The sequence below is a fragment of the Aythya ferina genome (assembly GCF_964211825.1).
Source record: "Aythya ferina genome assembly, chromosome: 20".
Lineage (NCBI taxonomy): Eukaryota > Metazoa > Chordata > Aves > Anseriformes > Anatidae > Aythya > Aythya ferina.
The window spans coordinates 11,191,484-11,210,602 of record NC_140318.1 but is presented as its reverse complement, the minus strand read 5'-3'; the positions used below and the strand labels follow the sequence as shown (position 1 = coordinate 11,210,602).

The 19,119-nt window shown below is 42.4% G+C and overlaps 1 protein-coding gene across 13 annotated transcripts in view; it reads right to left on the bottom strand.

The window, feature by feature from the left end:
* Positions 1 to 19,119, bottom strand: part of EXD3 (exonuclease 3'-5' domain containing 3) — a 300,789-nt gene that overhangs the window by 134,113 nt on the left and 147,557 nt on the right. For all 13 annotated transcript variants that reach the window (XM_084494495.1, XM_084494500.1, XM_084494498.1 and 10 more), the window contains 5 exons: positions 18,288 to 18,483; positions 16,845 to 17,011; positions 14,302 to 14,472; positions 7,815 to 7,868; positions 5,966 to 6,097 (listed from right to left, as the gene is read on the bottom strand). In XM_084494495.1, coding sequence (XP_084350621.1) covers positions 5,966 to 6,097; positions 7,815 to 7,868; positions 14,302 to 14,472; positions 16,845 to 17,011; positions 18,288 to 18,483 — 720 coding nt within the window. The remainder of the gene's footprint in view (positions 1 to 5,965; positions 6,098 to 7,814; positions 7,869 to 14,301; positions 14,473 to 16,844; positions 17,012 to 18,287; positions 18,484 to 19,119) is intronic.

Genomic DNA, 19,119 nt, shown 5'->3' with positions numbered 1-19,119 from the left:
TTAAACCACAGAGGGTTTCCAAACGATATTCTCGTTCTCAGCATTCCCAAGTGTACAAAATCCAGTGCACATGACCCTTCTTAATTCGTCATTGAGATGGTGACACATCCCTTTCCAAAGAGACTTTGGGGCTGAAAGGAAGCAAATAGGGACACAATATTGCATCATTGGAAGGCATCTCAGAGCTGAAATGTGGGATCTAAAAACTGGCATTTTCAAAATTCTTTGATGATTTCTTCAGTCCCATTTCAGCTGCAGATGCTTTTTTGTACTAAGCAACTCCCGAGGCAAATCCCTCGCTGTCTTTTAAGGCAGAAACATTTTTATGAAATACATAGCCTTTAAATTCTTTTTCTTCCTTTTTTTTCCCCCATTTTTTTTTAAGTCCATGCAGGAAAGGGCAACTGCTACATTTAAAAGAATAAAATGACTGTTGTCCAAGCCAAGAAAGGTGACCACAAAACAAAATTGCCCTGGTCCCACTTCCATGACATGACAGTGCCGGGAGATAGCTGTTTGGCTCACAAGTTAGTGAGAAAGATGATGTCTGGGAGTTCTCATCATCATCTGGACCGACAGAGCAACCCACATAAAAGGAACAAAAAAGCCTGCTGATCAGATTGGTGTGACAGAGGCTCATGAGAGACGTGCACATTTTCAACCTAAACGACAGCTTGAGGGATCTATATTACTAATTATCGACTAATATTGCCAGAGTTCCCAGGCTCGCTTCAAAGGTTCTTGCAAAGTGCCCCAAGCACAGGGTTTTTCATCTAATCATAATGCCTTTTTCTTTGTCCCTGCTAAATGGATTGCTCCATACCAGGCTCACTGTGTAAATCAGTTTGCACATGATGAGCTTTGCAGCGATGAAATTCGTTACCTTAACCACACACACACACACACACAAAAAAAAAAAAAAAAAAAATTTGCTGTAACTGTTATAACACTTTTGCACCTAATTTCAAAAAATGGTGGTTTCCTTTCCTCCCCCCTCCTCTCCGCCTACTCCTAATCCCATGCTAACACCTTTCTAAAAGGCTGGGGTGAGCAGCTTTGAAACTGAAAGAACAGGGAAGGGGGGAGAGAAAAAAGATATCAGATCTCCAGACAATGAAATAAAGCAGCTATCTCTCACATCCTGCAGAGCTCAGGCTGAGGTCACAAGTTAAACAGGACATCAGAATAGGTGATGTAATTTGCTTATTTAGGATCACAGCGTTCAGTGAAGTGAAAGAGACAACCTATTTGAATTTGCAGATAATCCAATAATAAATGCAGGGCTGTTCAGTTGCAGAAACTGCAGCTGGAGCCTTAGATTTTTTTTCCTGGCACATTTATTTTTGCAGGGGATATAATTACAATCATTTTTGCTTGCAGGAAAGCCTAGAAATCTCACCTAGGACCAGGCCCACATTGCATTTGGTACTGTTCAAGCAGGGTTCCCTCCCTGGACAAGGCAGAAGCTAAACAGTCAGGTCAAAAGCCAGGATGTGGCACAGCCCCTAGCAGGACCCATGTCTCCTGAGCTCAGCTGAGCATGCCCGGCCTGGGCACCAGAGGAGCCCGCTCTTCCCATGCCCAGTGCAAGGGCAAAACTCAAACGAATCAAAATAAAACAAAAAAACAACCAAACCTCAAAGTTCAGCTAAGCAGCAGTTACACATTTGAGTAAAACACAGATCAGCTTTGCTGAAGATGGACAGGCCCTTCTGCCTCAAAATCTCTCTTCACAGCTTCAAACCAGCAAGGATTTTGCAGCAGAGTTATAAACCTTTAACAACAAGGTTCTTATATAACAGGAATAATTTATCAGCTATCCCATACAATACTGGACACACTGTTTTTCCCTCAAACTGTTGAGACAAACACTTGTGTTATAAAGATTTAAAGCTAACAGCTTGCACTGTTTATCTCCTCAGTTTATCACCATTCAAACCATAACTTCACTCTGTGCTGCACAGAGCAGCATTACTTACATCCAAGGACTTCCAGTCCCTCCTGAACCTATCTGCTTGACATAAGTGCTGTTTCACTGGCAAGAGTCAGCCAGACCCGACACCAAACCTCAGCCAAAGTCCTTGTTACCTGAGGCTCACAGAGCAAAAAAGCAGTAGAGATGCGTTAACCACACTCCAGGGTTAGCAGATGCATTCTACCCATGTTTCTCCCGGCCCTGATGGATTTTCAATGAGATGGTCCAGAGAAGCAAGATGGAAAAATCCAAGTCAGTCATCCAGGTAATATGTCAAAAATGTTCATTTTAAAGAATTTAAAAGTGTGTTAAATTTTAATTTAAAATTTAATTTAAAAGTGTTTTAAATTTTAAGAGTGGAATGGAGCTTGCGTTCTTCTGCCAGTGCTGAGCTGCTAGCCATGCCCCATGCTCAGACACCAGCATGGAGCACAGTGGGTGGCTACAGCAGGCAGGGCTGGTAAGTGACCTCTTTGGGAAGTGACCTCTTTTATGCACTGACAGAACTGTGGGAGTGCCAAATGTCAAACCCTATATAAAGCAACCTAGCTGTCTGATGTTTGAACCCCAAACTGCAGCCATCCAGTTAGACACAGGTTTTGATCTTTTCTTAAATGTAAGGTGTGTGATAACTTCCCCCATATTACTAAAAGCTGATCTTCCACTCAAGCTAATTTGGTAGTTGGCCCTAATACTACTTATAGTAGCTTCTGGCAACTCCACGAAGACCTTCGGACTAGTCTAAGGCACCTATGTGCTGAACTTAGCATATACAAACAACTTCCAACATGCATTTCATATCACCTTTGACTGAAGAAGTGACTTCTGGTTATTTGAAAAGAAGAAAAGCTGTATGAGATATTCAAATGTGTGTATTTGCGTCTCAGATAGATGGAGAAAATTAATAGATGGAGGAAATTAGTTTATGTCAGAGATTTAAAAGCTAGGAAACATGACTTCTTGGGGCGTTTTTGTGTGCCACTAAAAGACAGAATTTATCTTACTTTCACTCAAGCCCCCTAAAATGTTCCTCACTGAAGACAACACCCAGCCTAGCTAAAGCTGCTGTGCACAGGTGGCTTCTCCATGACAATCACAGAACCCTACGATGCAGCACATGAGAGACCCATCTGATGGGCACATTTGGCATGCTGTAACTGGCTCTACTGGTAGCAGCCTCCATTTCTGGAGCTTAGATCCAGAGCAATGAGTCAAAGCCCAGTACAACTGAAGGCAGAAATGATGAGAAGCACATGGGTGAAATTCTCCTTGCACTTGCTAGAGAAGTCAAACAGAGGTAACTGGTATTTGCCATTGCTTTAACAGAAAAAGTCAGTGTTTTGGCAGAGTTACAAAGCCAGTCCATTCTTTATATCCACAAAAGGGAGACTGCCCATCCCTGCTGAGGGACCTGACAGAGGAAATGTATTTTACAGCAAACCCAGGTACACCATTGAATTGGGACCTATTTTTACCATGTGCACTACACCATTAATTGTTACTGCAATGATATTTGCTGACATATTCACTCCAACCATTTACAGAAAAAGCCCAAGAGACAAAACATGCCCTTGCTCCATGAGACAGAGAGAGGCAGGCAGGATGCCACATTGCTTCCTGTGATACACAGAAAATGCTTATCTGCAAGGGATGATTGCAGCTGATAATGAATCTCCAAGCATGCTGTGAGCAGAGCTGAGCCGGCCCCTTGCTGTCCAGCTGAGCCCCAGAAAGGTGAGGATGGAGAGGGCCCTGCTCACAAGCTGGTATTGCTTAGGTCTGTTGTTCTGCTGAAAGTGCCTGCAGAAGCTCTTCATGAACCCGGCTTGCATGCTGTCAGCCCTCCCTTGCTCCAGGGACAGCCGAAACCCTCAGTCATCCATTAGCAACGCACATTTCTGCAACGAGGTGGCAGAACTCTGAGTAGTTTGCGAGCCCTGAGGTCTGTAAAGTGGTTAGAGACCACAAAAGGGGGCATGGAGGGAACAGCTCAGCAGTTTAAGGATGGAGCCCCCATCCTACTTAAGTGCAATTAAGCTTTACTAGGTTTGCAGAGAGGATGTTTTAGAAAGAACCTGCAAATGATGTACTGAGGTCTCCTGGACACAGTGGCCCCAGAGCACCCTTTTAAATGCAGAAATTTGCCATTTTTGATGCAGGCAGTCAATATGCTCAGTAGTTACACAGTATCATCCTTCTCAATGTACTGACCACTGCCCTCCCTTGCATGCAGAACGGCTGCACGCTGCAGTGCTGAGTGCTCCTGTAATGGGCTGGGTGTCTGCTAGGAAGACAGCTGTGACCGCTTGGGATTCTCCCTGAGAACAACAGCATCAATTGCACAGGCTGTAGATGACAGCTGAACAAAATCAGCTCCAAAACGCCAAAGCCTTAAATGTAGGTAAATATATGATTCAGAACACAGAGCACTTCAACAAATAATAGCATCTTCCCATGCCTAGCAGTATAAAACATGCAGCTGTTCTACCACCACGATTTACAGGGAAGACATTTCTTCTGGAAGTAAGAGAACAGTTCGTATATATTCCTAGCCAGATTGATTACCCCTATTTATACTGTAAACTAAGACAGCACATACTAAAAAGCCATATAGTTAAACAGTTCCAGACTCCAAATTATGGGCAAGGGGTCAGTTTTAGATTGTATGCTGCACAGCCTTCTGCATTTATTACAGATATCACAGTTTTCTGCAACAGCACTTTTTTTTTTTTTTTTTTTTTTTTTTTAATGTGCTTATTCTTGTGGTATTTCAACAACCGCCAGGAAAAGCACTGACATTTTATGGGATCTCAGGGAATCGGAGAATCTACCATTTATTTTTTTTAATTGCAAAAAAAGCCAGCGTGTCATTATGTAACAACTGAAATCTGTTCTCGGAACAATAAAACCACCAGAATGAATGCAATCTTATATCTAAGCATACACATTTATCCTGCAGTACGATCGACTCATCAGCCCATACTATGTTGATCCAATCTGTATGTTGTTAAATCATTCTCATCTTATATGCAACCTGCACAGCTGGACAACTCTCATTTTCTCCATAGGGTACTGATATGGTTTCAACAACCAGCATCAGATCTAAGCAGAATTCTAAAAAATTGTACTCTGCCATGTTTGCCCAGGAGCCATTGCTATTCCAACAAAATTTGTCCAGTTTCACCAGGCCAGGAGACCCTGGTAGTTCAACTAAAAGGCACAGAATCAGACTTTACTGAAGTACTCAGTTGGCTCGTTTACTCCTTGTAGAGAGCTGCTTTTCTAGCCACCTTTGCAGTTTCTTCTTTTTCTCTCTCTGAACACTGATAAGATGAGAGATGTTGAAGTCTCAATTTGGTTTATATTACAGTTTTTGAAGGGATAGGTTTCAGCGTGTTACTGTAACAAATACAAGAGTGAAATTGGAAGAGAGGGAGATTTGAGCTAACACAATTAAAATTTCTTCTTAAAAACAATCCACAGATATCCAGTGCCAAACACAATCTGGAGTCATCAACCAGCATGGACATGAATTAACCTAATAGCTTCTGAAAAAAATATGATCCTAGAAAAAATCCTCCTATTAAAGTAATTAAGTGTTATCAGAATCACAGAGCCATAATTAAACACAGTTTATAATTAAAACAGCATGTGTCCTAGACAGAGAACACAAGAACAAAGAGAATATAACTGTGACAGCCAATGCCAAAACACACACCAAGTATCAATACTCAGAACACATCAGGAACTTCTAGCAAGTTCCAGATGCAGTGCCTCTGACTTGGTCATCAACACCTCTGATGGATGTAGGCAGGCTCAGAAATCCTCACAGCTTTGCACAATTGTTGCCAAAGTTCAAGCAGAAATCTTGGGAACCAAGCACATGGCACTGAGTGCAAAACCCCAACAAGGAGTTGGGGTTGAGGCAGTGCCAGCTGTGAATGGATGGTGAGCGAGCATGGCCTTAAGCTTAGACAAGACTTGTCCTACCTGGCAGCGGCTGAAGATGTCCTCCAGGGTTACGTGAACGTTGAAGTGCTTCAAAACCTGCAGGGCCTGTTCCTTTGCCTTTTCTGAGCAGTTCACGGAGAAGCACCTCCCTTCTCCTACCTGGGACTGCAGCTTGAAAAGACAAGTCATAAACCAAAAAGACAATAAATGAGACAAATTCCATGCATCCTGATCCTGATCTGTTTTTTTTTTTTTTTTTTCCTAATACACTTAGTTTGCTTTTAATTACAAATAACATTTGCAATTAATGTGCATTTACTGTCTAAATTTTCATTTAATGGGCACAACAGGTAAAATTTAACACTTAGCCACTGCTGCAAATACTTCTGAGACAATTGAAGCAGTACAGTGTTCATTATATCAAGCACGTTTGCCCAAGTTCCCTTTAACTTATTATTTAGTGCTGTGGGGCTGACTGGGATAGCAAGAAGAAACTGAATTTAATCACAGTTCTAATGTGAAACCTTAGAGATCACACACTGTATGCAAATGTACAGTCAAAGAGATGGTGTCTCATGCCAGTTTTATCGCTTCACCCCTTTAAGTTCACTGATGGCCAAAGAGCTTGAAGTGGTTGATGTGGACATCCCTTTCATGTTTGTTCTATATTTGGCAGAAAAGTCTCAATGGGAACAAGAATTGGGAAGTGTCCAGACACATCTTTATGAACATGATGAATACTGACAGCGAGGTGGATCTGCTACATCTTTTACCAGCATAAAAGAACCTAGCAGAGCCTTTCTGTCCAAGTGGAGGGCACACAAAGGCAAGAGAACAAAGGGAACCAGACATTTCCCAGGATGGTATTGTATGCTGTGAAGCAGTTAATCTCCTTTTGTGATGTTGACACAGTACTTTGAAATTAAAGTTTTGCCAGGTAAGATCATTCTGGACACTGCATTACCTACTGCATCAACTGTACGATACAGGAACCACAGTCTGGATAAGGAACCTGTAACATGGTATGGCTGCACTTGCCTCACAGTATCTTATCATGGGGGAAGTTTTCTTCAGTACTCAGCTACTATCTGGCAAATTAAAAACCTAAGTTCTGCAAATACTCTAAGTAACTATTTGAATAGTTGGGAGCTTTCATATTGGTAGTTTGTAACAAAGAGGCCCCTCACTCTGGCTCGTGTGTAATCCAGAATAGTTTCTAAATTGTTTTTTGGGCAATAACAAAGTGCAAAGGACTTGTAGCAGGCATTATGACGTTGCAAACAATGATAGGTTCAATATATTTCCATCAACACTCTGTTTTGAAGTATGTCTCATGAAGGGCTCTCAACATCTGGTGCTGAGGGTTGGGTTTTGCTTTTCTTTTTTTCTTTTTCTAATGTGTGTGTATATTTATAGAAACAAAAACCTCCACAGCTTCCACAGTGATCCATGCTTGGTGACTTCCATTCTCTTCCTTCCAAGCCAGAAGAGAAGTCTTTAAGTGTTGAAACTATGTCAATGTGCAGTGAGTCAGCAAACAAGAATCTTTCTGATAAAATGCATGGGGATTGAGCTGTCTTTCACCTGCCAAACAAAAATGCTTTGTTCTGGGATTGTTTGGCTTGATTTTTTATTTTCTTTAATGGAGGGCAATCGCACTCCCACTGATGAAGTACTACGTATAAAAGACATTTCACTCCAACCTTTGACCATTCGTAAACAACAGAGAGCCTCACAAGACCCTTTACATAGTTCTTAGTGCAGGAAACATGAAAAAGCCTAGCCAGCTGTTGCTTTCACATCTGTCTTGTCCTCTTTTCTACTCAGAACATCCTGCACTGCACAAGGATACAATGCCAGAAAAATACCAGAAGCTCTGAACACTTACAGTCTGATATGGTAGTCCAGAGGTTAAAATGACCCTTCCTTCCTGTCGAGCAATCTAGAAAAAACAGTAAAAATTGTAAGGAACATGGGCTGAAGCTACCACTGGATTCAAGCTTTCCTCTCAGTCAAAACAGAAAGAACACGAATTGATGATACGGAGTCATTCTCTGTATGTCAACAAACACTAGGCCAAGAGTATTTGGGTCTGGTTCAACAAGATGCTTTTGACAGCAATAGCAGCTTAAGGTATCACTCTCTCCATACATGTCCCCTTCCTGCCAATACCTGCCTTGCCTCACATGTGCTGGAACAGCTACTTGTGCATCTGCACTGCAGATGGTCCAGGGAACTGATATACCTTGAAATAATCCTATCAAAAAGTTTTGTTTTTTTTTCTTTAACCCAGACTCTTTCTGTTTCCATGGTCTGGTTCACTAAGAACCAAGCAGTTCTGCTTTCACAGCAGTACACAAGGGAGAAACGAAAAATACCCTAAGTGGGTAATTCCAGGAAAAAAAAAAAAGTAAAAAACAAAAAGTAAAAAAAAAAGTACCATTAAATGAGCCTGTGAGCTTCATAGACATTCACATCTTAAAGGTAAGACAGTGTCACTCTCCCAGCAGCCCAAGAGCACACATATGGCAATTATGCACCCTTCCCAAGCTATAAAGAACATCTCCATCAGAGCTTGTCTCCTGGCTTGCAGTCCTATGCTTTTATTAGAGGTCTTGTCCTTAATGGGAAAGGTCTGCACTGAGTTAACAAGGGTCTCATTCCAACCTTCACAATAGAGTAAGAGAATCTTTGAGATGGTTTGGTGCCAAAAGAAAATAGCAAGCACTAAGCTTGGAACTGCAGTTCTTCAGAAAGACAAAAGCGTGGCTGATCTTTGTACGATTAAGTGACATCGCTCTCTTCTACCTCTTTGCCCTCTCCTCTTGGAGGGAAATAGTTTCATGGATTTAGCGATAGAAGGATTCCCATGTGAACCAGCACTTCTGCTCTGCTAGTGCTGACAAGAGATTGGCACTTTGAGGTAGGCACGAGGTTTTCTCTTCTCTGGCTTCGACTCTGCTGGAAGCCCTTGCATTTTTCACTATTTCCAGATGCGTGTCACGGAGCTCTCTCTTCTGGATCAGAGTCTCAGAAGCTCTCTCTTGATCACTCTTTAACCCTTGCAAGAGGGATTTGGGATCTGAGTCTTGTTGCACTTTCCAGGCAGTTAGACAACACCAAATATAGCCAGGGAACACCAACCAACCAGCCAAACAAAACAATGAGTTTTTTTAAACTTTGTATTGGATAGCTATTCTCTTAAGACCCACTTGACCTATGGCAACATGAAACAAGGGGGAGAACACTCTGAAGGCACCTTGTAGCAAACTGAGTAACCAATTTTTTCCTATCCTGACCTTTCAGGTAGCCTATTTCCTCTTTTCTTATACGAAGTCACTGCTTTGGCTGCCAATTCTGCACTGAGAAGGTGATTGGCAAGAACTTCTGAAGTACCTTCCTTCAGGCAAAATTACTGTATTTCTTTCAAAATGAACCGTGTCTCACAAATAAAGGGAAAAAACCTCTAGGAACAGAAACCTTGATGTGGCAGCAGAGACAACCCTTTCTGCATGAAATGTACTACATACAGCCTGGATTACTAAACAGCTCTGCCTACAAAACATCCTCATGGCACATTAGCAATAGAAGTCCAGAAAGGCAAGAGCGAATCTTTACCACAGTGATTTACCAACACGGGAAAAGAGATAAGAAATTCCTTTAGACCCATGTGTGCTTCAGGATATGTTGGAGAATTTCACAGCTGTAACACTCCATTCTGACTTCCTGCATCCAGGGTTAATTAGTTCAAGCTTGATAAATCCCCTTATCTAAATGGCTCTGCAGAAGCAGGCAAAAGACATCAAATAAAAAAGAGAAAAGCAGTAACTCTTCCAGCATGTTTTTTTCTGCCTCTGGAACAATCAGTGGGAGAAATGTGCAGAGCCAGAAAACCCATGTGATAGCACACATCTGACCAAAACCCACAGAGGAGACACGCTGCAGAAAGGGGCTTAATTCCTTCTCTTCTCCTGAAAGAAATAACCAAGTACAGTGCCAGGACCATGTGGGAGATGTGTGCTTACAGACACAAACAGAAAGAATCCAAGCAGAGTGTTGGAGTGGGTGTCAGGGTTTTTGCTCCACCCCAAGTGCTGCAGAGAGGGCATTGTCCTCAGTTTCACAATCTATTAAGAAGATAGTATCAACTTCCTTTGGAAATAGGCTGAGACCTTCTGGGTAAAAAGCACTCCCTAATAACTTGGGATTATTACTTAGCCCTTTACATGGCTGTCTGTTCAGCTAACTTTCATCTTGCAGAGGTGAATGAGCACAAATGAATTACTACAAGACAGACCTGTAACGGCAATGACAGACGAGAGAGGGCAGAGAGAGACCCTATGTTTTGAAGCTAGCGCTGGTAATGGAGATTCTTAACAACCTAAAGGATTCTGAACTAAAGACAAAGAAGGTTTCAAAAACAGTGCCACAGATTTGTAATTTAAAGGAAAGAGAAACTGTGCTTGACATTATAGCCAAGGCCTTGCACAACATGTGTTGGGCAGCACTACACGCCCTTGAAGAGGCAAATTGCAGTGCTCTGTTTGCAAGGTAGCTGTCCAGGAAAAGCTGTGACCATCTTGCCGTGGCAGAGGCCCAGCAGTGACCCTGAGCCTAGGCCAGCAAGGGCCAAGTTCAGACAGAAGTGGAGTACACAGCAAGCATCTGCTTCAGGATGTATACCAGAACGGCACCCAGCCAGCAATCTACTGGAGAAGTGGATCACAAAACTCAATCCAACCCTGAAGTCTTCCTACTCATCATCTGAAACTCTCTTAAAATACAATGTCCCAGACAGTTAACTGATGAGCTTAATAACTATAAATGTACTCCATCCAGTCCTGCTGTGCACTTGCTGTACTGCTGGTATTTCAACCCTAGACTTCTCTTCAGCATTCCTGAAAATCATAAATTGCAAAGAGTTACAGCATGATTTCATAACATGGCCTCAAGTGCTAGATTAAACCATAAACCTAGCCTTGCTTCTTAACGCAGGCACATTTGTAACAAGGTCTCCAGAGAAATTTTCCTTCTACTGACCAAACATCAAAACTTATGTCCTAATCTCAAAGGCAGTTCTCATCTGTCCTCTGTGAATTGATTGTGCATAGTGGTGGGAACGTAGAAAGACTAGCAAACAGAAAGAATGTGGTTGACATCAAGACTATGGAGAAAGACATTCAAAAATGAGATGAGATCAGAGATTAGATTTTCCCATCACATGAAGCTCTGCTAACTGCAGTATCAGATGTCCCCTTTGTGTCCCCTGGATCCAAACCAGGGGGACAAACCCACGGCGATTCAGATTCAGGTACACATTGCTCCCTCTGGCTCCTGAGACTCAGCCAAGCCTAGGCCTCTTCTCCAACTTGCCAGTTCACCTGGAGTTTTGGGGAAGTGCATATAGCCTTGTGAAGGAACCTTTTACACCATGGGAGCTGCAGAAAGCCAGTTCTACCAGCCTTCTGGATATTATCCTACTTCAAAAGATACCAAGTTTGCCTCAGTGTGCAGATTATTCGTGGAGGTGAAGATGATTTTGAAGACCAAGAGCACAGTCCATTAAAAAAAAAAAAAAAATCCACAACTCAACTTTGAGTACTTCTGAATCCATTTGAGATTCCACCAAGCCTTTTCTTAGACATCAGTGACCTAAGAAACTAATGTGATTTTCTTATGAACTTCTGTGCACTTCTGAAGTGCAGCATTGTTAAGATCTACTGCATTTACCTCAGGCTGGTGGGCGATCCTTTAAGGTTAGTATAAGGAGCACCCCACTGTTCCACCAAGTTCTGCAAAACTGCAGAGAAGCACATCCACTGAAACTTTCCCACCTCCTTCCAATTGCCCACCTAGACAACCCAAAAGAGGGACTTAAAATTCCTTACAAAGAAGTTTGTACAAAAGAAACTGGAAGACCTGGCCAGAAACAGAACTGGGATAGAATTTGATAAAGTAAAGAAAAATGTATTTAAATAGAAATAACGTGTTCTTTATAGGGATAACAAAAAGGAATGCAAAGGGTGGCTTACCCAAATAATGGCAGCTGTACACACAGAATGATGCTGCATAAGAGATACTGAATATCTTCTTTCTTTACCAGTAACAAAACTAAATCCCTAGGGGATTGGGTGCATGCAGAAATATCAAGGCTTGGGATGGAGTCAGAAGCCCCTGGTGAGGAACAGCTGGATGCACGCAGCCCTTCTCCAAGAAGGACCTCCCTATTTTGCCACAGAGTAGGGCGCCAGGCTTTGGCTAGTCTAGACCATTACACAAAGCCACTGACGCATTTTTTACCCAAGGTGCCAGACCACAGTACTGCTGTCAGGCAAGACCACGTTTCAGGGAAAGCACATGGCAACCTGTGTCTAGTTCACAGGCTGCTTTAAGTCAGGTCCAGCACAGCTTGTGCAGATATTTATCCCCCAGCTACATATCTGCTTTGCCAAACAATTGTGTGCACAGCAATACAGCAGCTAGAATATAAATGCAACATGGTAAAAATTTCACTGCCACCCCCAACAAATGAGACTTGGAAAAATTACAGGGTGCCCATACTCAGACACAAAGCTGCTCTTCCCAGAGAGGCTGGTACCTGTGAATAGAAGGCTAAATGTTTTTGTAAGGGTGGACTGCGAGCTCTTTGCCCTCAACATGTGGAAAGATTTAAACATAGAAATAAAATTTCAGTAAGAATTTATATTATTTCACCATTATTAAAGACTTTCCGTGTCCATGATTATGATAGCACTTTTTAATCAATCACTTCCCCAGTTTAGTTCTAATTAAATGGCACTATGAAATAAATGCAGAAGAATGCAAACTGATGTCTTCTCACAGAAATTAACTGTGGGCAAACAGTGGAACACACTGGCTCCTGCATCAGTGGTCCTGCTCTCACAGGCCAGCAGATCTGAGATTACAGGTCTGACATGAGAAACTTGCCATGACAACTGTTGTTCAAAATAAAGCATTTAGCGAATAGCAGCAGCACAATATGAAGCAATACACAGGACACAGACTTCAAGTTTATCCCGGGAATGGGGTTTCTCAAACCAATGCATGAGCATTAGTCTTATTACTATCTCATGCATTGGTCTAAAAAAAAATAAAAATCTGCCCAAGCACAACTTACAAAGCTCTCAGGCTTTTAAGTCTGATCTCATAGAACAGAAGGTAAAGGAAAAGACCTCTTTGCCTACCAATACTTGAAGTCACTTCGACAAGTGGCAGTGAACAATAAGGACCAAATGCCAGGCTACTCAGGAGTGCTTGGCACAAGGAGACATGCAACATGGCTGATAAGTCATTTTAGGGAAATGACCTTAATGCAGAACAAACACCGTATCTGTATACACTTAGATGTTCCTGGTGACGCTGGTTTGAGACTGTGTTGTAACAACACCCAAACTGTCAATCTTGTGTTTGCTGACCAGGATCCAAACCTTTATCCTGGACTTTGCAAAAACATTTGCTGTTTTTTGGGTGTACAGCGTTCAACATTCAACTTTTATTCAATTGAGACTGACAGATATAAAGCACAGTGGGAGGAGTCTATTTTTATCTTTGATTATCCAAGCACAGATCAAAGGCTCTGCAATACAGTAACACTCCAAGGGCTTTTGATAGTGAAAGGATGTTTGTCTGGTCACCATAGAGAAAGCGATGTAAAACATCCTGTCTGTAGCATGATAAGGTATCAGGATGAGAAGCGGAGACAGGGCTCTGGGGGAAGGCAGTGAGAATTAGTTTGTTTAAATGACTTGTGTAAGCTTGGCAGAGATGAGATATTAATTATTTCTGCAGAAGTTAGAGTTTGCCCAGGATTCAGGCCAAAAAGACATCTGAAGAGGAAACATGCTGTGCACCAGGCTGGGTGATCAGTGCAAATTTGATAGCAACACACTGTGTGGGCTGGATATCTCCATTTCAGCCATGGTAGAAATATGTCTGAAATGAAGAAGCATGTGTCTCTCCTCCGAAAGGCAGAGGGTCAAAGTGGTTATGTGAGTCCAGATCAATGTTTGTTGTCCTTGACACTCATCCTTTCCCAAATATTCCACTGCAATTTGTGGCTGATCAACTTTGAGTCATCTCACTAGCTGGTAGCCAGCTAGGAAGTTACAGGGCAATTTTATTATGGAAATTTTCCCATTCATACTGAACAGCCGACTTTTAATTATGCTTCTTGACTGACCCAAGCACAAGGCAGGCAAATGGTTATGGCTGAACCAGAGAATGGTGTCTCACACAGGCACAGCAGGAAGCATGGGCTGGGCAGTTGCTGCAAGTCACTAACCAGTAATTCAGCAAGCATCAGACCTTCTCCAAGGAGTGTAGATGGGAACTATAAACATGTACGCGCAACTAACCTCAGCAGCTTTCCTATGGTCATCCTCATTCTCCAGCATCCGGACATCTACACCAAGGCAGCGAAGATAGCGTCCAAGGCCTTGCAGCATGTTATCACAGACCACACTGAACTCTTTGGCGGAGATGGGAGCAGGGGGACATGAGGTCTCTTTTTCAGATCCTTTGCATTGCTACAGAAAAGCAAGACATCTGTAAGCAGTAGAATGGAAGACTGATTGCCATTACACTTGTGCTTTTGCCTCCCTGCATTCATTCAACCAAACTCTACTGTCCTCTGCCACATATATTACAATTTCCCTCATGCTCTGCAAAACCTCTAGCTCTCCTTTCAAGTCCTTTCTTCATTGACTACCTACCACTTGGGCAGGAGGCAAGACATGATGGGGCTAATTCTAAATTACACATTTACTCACTGGCCAACCAGCCACCCAAAGGAGAGATCCGCACTTTCCCTGGAGAAATTCCAACTTGATTTTCTTTGATCTACAGACACTGATTTCCATGAAGTCACAGAAATACATCTTCAATACTGCTATTCCCCTATCAAATTAGGCTGCAAATAATATAGATGTGCTGAGGTTATTCTGTGGGAGGGGGATCTGACAGACAGAGGGAGAAACAGGTAGACAAAGCATCAGATCAGCCTTGTTATCTTTGGAAGTTTAAAAATAGACAGTGCCTGAATTCTGTTTATTTCATTTCAAATGTCTGCTCCCGGGTGAGTTCCTGTAGTTGGAGACTTTGTCTTTGGAGGCTCCCAGAAGTACAATAGTTAAGTTCATGGAGAAGGGAAGTTATTAAGGAGCCTCCAGGGTTCAGCTTTGCCTTCAGGAACTGGAGTCAGCTGGGATGGCTGAAAGAGACAGCCACCATCTACGTGGGGCTATGATTCTGTGATTTTATGCTCTTTGCAGCATTTCAGATTAGCTCTGCAGGAGCTGACTCAGGCCTGGAAATGCTGTAGAGCACCATGCAGATATACCTGGGCTGACTGTGTGAACTAGATCCTAGAGCTCAATTTGCATGATGACACCTCTCGGCAGCTGCTCCATGCGCTCAAAGCTCTGCAGCACTGGGTGGACTGGCTGGACTGTCACTGCCTCCTGAAAGGATACTGGCAGATGCCCTGAGGCATCAGAATGCTGTGATAACAGATCAAGTTGACCCTTCCTTGTTGAGGTAGTTGGAAGACACTAACCCTGTGTTGCTGCCTCTGTTCAAACAGATGTAAAGGAGCAGCAGCTGGCTCTTAGCTCGTGTTTATTCAATGGCCAGCAATGTTATACGTAGCTTTTTTCTCACGTTTCATGCCAGCAGAATGCAAAAGGCTTCTAAAGGAGAACAGTGTCATTAGCCCCACTTCAGAGTGGACAAGGAAACACCAGCAAAAAGAGCTTGGATTCAGGCAGGACACAGTCAGGAGAAGTCTGCTTTTTTGAGTCCCAGGCCAAGTTTTATCAACCACCTCTTGGCTAATGAATCTGACTGTACAAAACACAACAATGGCCCATGAGTTCACAAGGTAATTCAAGCCTGAAGTGCTAACTTTCCCCATCTCTGCAGCAGCCAGTCAGATCTGTTGTAACATACAATTTTCCCATGAACACAAGAGTGCTTAGGAAACTACTAAGCAGCTTTGTGTTTTACTGCCTAAGACTAATGTGATAGAGTACATTCACACATGCTTGATAAGGAGGATCCTGGTAGCTGTATGTGAGAGTATCTCAGTCCAAGCATGGAAGGTAGTACTGACTTCAAGAGATAAAGTCACATTTGGGACTGCTTGGAAGGATATGCAGCCATAGGGAGTCTCATCAGTTAATAAACAAAACTTGTCTTCTGTTGATGTTTTAATAGGTGCATAAACAACTAGATAGCTGCATTTTAAAAGTCTTTATTACTAAGAGAGAAGGTCCAGTCACATTCCAAAATATTGAAGAGGTCACATAGCTCCAAGTTGCCAGCTGAGTTTTAAGGCTCTACCACAACATATATTGCAAGGGTATGCTAGTCACAGTTTATGTGGTGGTGGACTGGGTGCCAGATACAAACTATCAGAAGGAAGACTTTTTTGATTGATTGTTTTTGACTTTTCAGACTTTTACTGCAGGCACAATAAAGGAGGCATATGCATTGTGAAATCATAATGTAGAAGGTCAGTTAAAAGCAAAAGTAAGGAAGTCGGAGCTTAAACCTGATTAATGCACCACTTAGGCCACAGAATTCAAACCCACACTAATGAGGAAATGCAGGAGCATTTCTACTAGCAATGTTAGCTAGATTCTGCCACACAGATCTATACCAACATTTTGCAAAGACCTAAACCTAAAATTGAAGGGAAACCTGAACTAAGGCACACAAAGGAGGAAATACATTTTAGCAGTGAAGGGGAGGAGCAAGAAAGATGTTTGCTGCAATAGTCCTGAGAACAGACTACACACAGGCATGCCAGGCATAGCTAATAGTATGACTGAGAGACAAGGTAACGTATGATTTGCAGGGGTCTTGAGCAACATGCAGCTCTTTGAAGATGTTTACAAACCTGTCCACAAGGTGACGGTACCTCTTGTTTATTCAGCTGCTTTTTTGCCCTGGCTTTTATGGTTGGTTTTCCCACCAGACTCTTAGTTAGGTCTGAATTCAGACCAAAGCTTGCTGGATCCTTACACAGTTTCTCGTAGATCTCCAGCAAACAGTATGCATCTGAAGCTGAAAAAAAAAACAAAAACAAAACACCAAAAAACCAGAATATAAGCATCAGCTGGATTCATTCAAAAGCCAAAAAGAAGCTTTCCTGATGCAAAGAAAAGCCAGCATCTTTGTAAATGCCACCGAATGCACACAGCCTGTGAAGCTCCATCTCATTAGTGTAATAGAATCATAGAATTTGGGTTGGAAAGGACCTTAAAACTCATCTAATTCCAACCACCCTGCCATGGGTAGGGACACCTCCCCCTAGATCAGGTTACTCGAAGCCTCATCCAACCTGGCTTTGTTGTACCCTGTACTCTTTTATTGATTCAGTGACCATCATAACCTAACACACAATCAAAAAGAGTCAAGGCAAAGGAGCCCAAAACTGATAGGCCCTCTGTTGTCTCTTACTGTAACGTTATGCAAATTTTAGTGTGTCTATTTAAACCATCAGGTAAGATAACTTCAGCCAACCCATTTCACTCTCCATTGTTACTGAGCAGCGGCTTGCCCATGGTTTATTACTGCATCTTAGGTATGGGAAGGTAAATTCCCATTAGATGCAATATCTTAAAAAGTAATAACTGAGTTGTTTGCAATCACCTGCCCACACGCACTACCATCCAGCCTCTGTTCATTGCAACGGGAACTAAGTCTCCAAGCCAGTTAAGCCAGTTAAGTTACAAGCCTTGGTGATTAACTTTTGTGGGAACTGTGTCAACTTCAAGGATAGCTGAATTTAACAAAGGGCTGGTTTGCTTCAGTAGGCTGTCCTTTGATGCCTCAGGAAAAGATTTAGACTCAGCCTTCTGACTCTGGGGTAATCAGCAGTAAAAACCACTGTTGCCTCCACCATACCGATTCGGTGCTACACTCTTTGACACCATGTCTACCCATTTTTAACATTGCTCTAACGAGCACTTCACTATGACAAATAAACACAGCACTTGTTGCCCAGAAATGCTGTGAAATGAGGCAGAAGGAAATGGACTTTCTTCCTTTCGTTTACTGAGAGGAGTATCCACTGAGATGTTTCATCAGACAAAATCTGCAAAGCACAGGAATTCTTTCATGAAATAATGAATCACTGGACAGATTAAACTTCAACCATTAAAGCTATGTCTGCAAAAGGACAAATATACCATGTGCTGGCTTCTCTGAACAGGAATTAATCCGCTGAGCCATTTTTCTTCATTTGCTACTTAAAACAATTTTTCTGGTGACAGACAACAGACAAACATGTCATCTAATGGACAAATGTAGCACCTTGTGACAGAGTCAGTGACCAGACCTGCATATATGATCTGTTCCTCCCGCAGCGGCCGTTTCTCCCAGTTAGACAGCTGCTCTGTTTTATCTAGAGGTTTTCCCAGTACATGTTGTACCAAGAGGCTGAGCCCTTTCTCTGGCTGCCTGATCCCTTTATCCTCATAGCTCTGCTCAACCTTCCGGCTGCCCTTCTTCCAGTCAATGGAGGCCTTCTGAAGCTGATGGAAAAAGAAGGATATAAAACACATGGTTATACAACAAATTCTACAACACCTCCTGTTTTGGTGGGTGGGGCCACACAGCAACTCTATCATTTTTATATCTTGCCTGGCATATCGAATTCCATTGTCTCAGACAAGGGCTGGGATGACATTATATGTATAAGGTGTCCGACTATTTGCTTAACAAACACACTTGCTGGAAAGAAATCTGCTTCATAGCCACAAAGGAAAAAGAAATAGTACAGACTGACAACATTGCATCATAGCAGTGGGGCTGTGATTGTGACTTCAATATTTTCAGGGTGCTCAACCACACTGAAGGCTGTTGAACATCAACTTAATGTAAGTTCAATACCTTTCTCCTCCTGGATCCAGAGAAAAGGTATTCCTGCAACACAGTGGGCAACAGCCTTTCTGAAGTTGCCATTTCTCAGATAAAACTGAGGTAACAGTTGTTGGCAGGTACTTCAGACACCACTGCACTTCCCTGATTAAGCTATCAATCCCAAAGATCTGGATACTCCCCAGTCCACAGCCATTAAAATGGTTGTCCTTAACATTTCTGCAGAATGCTAAAAAAATAGTGTGTGTTAGGCCATAGACATCTGTATCTCAGATGAACAGAAATTCCTG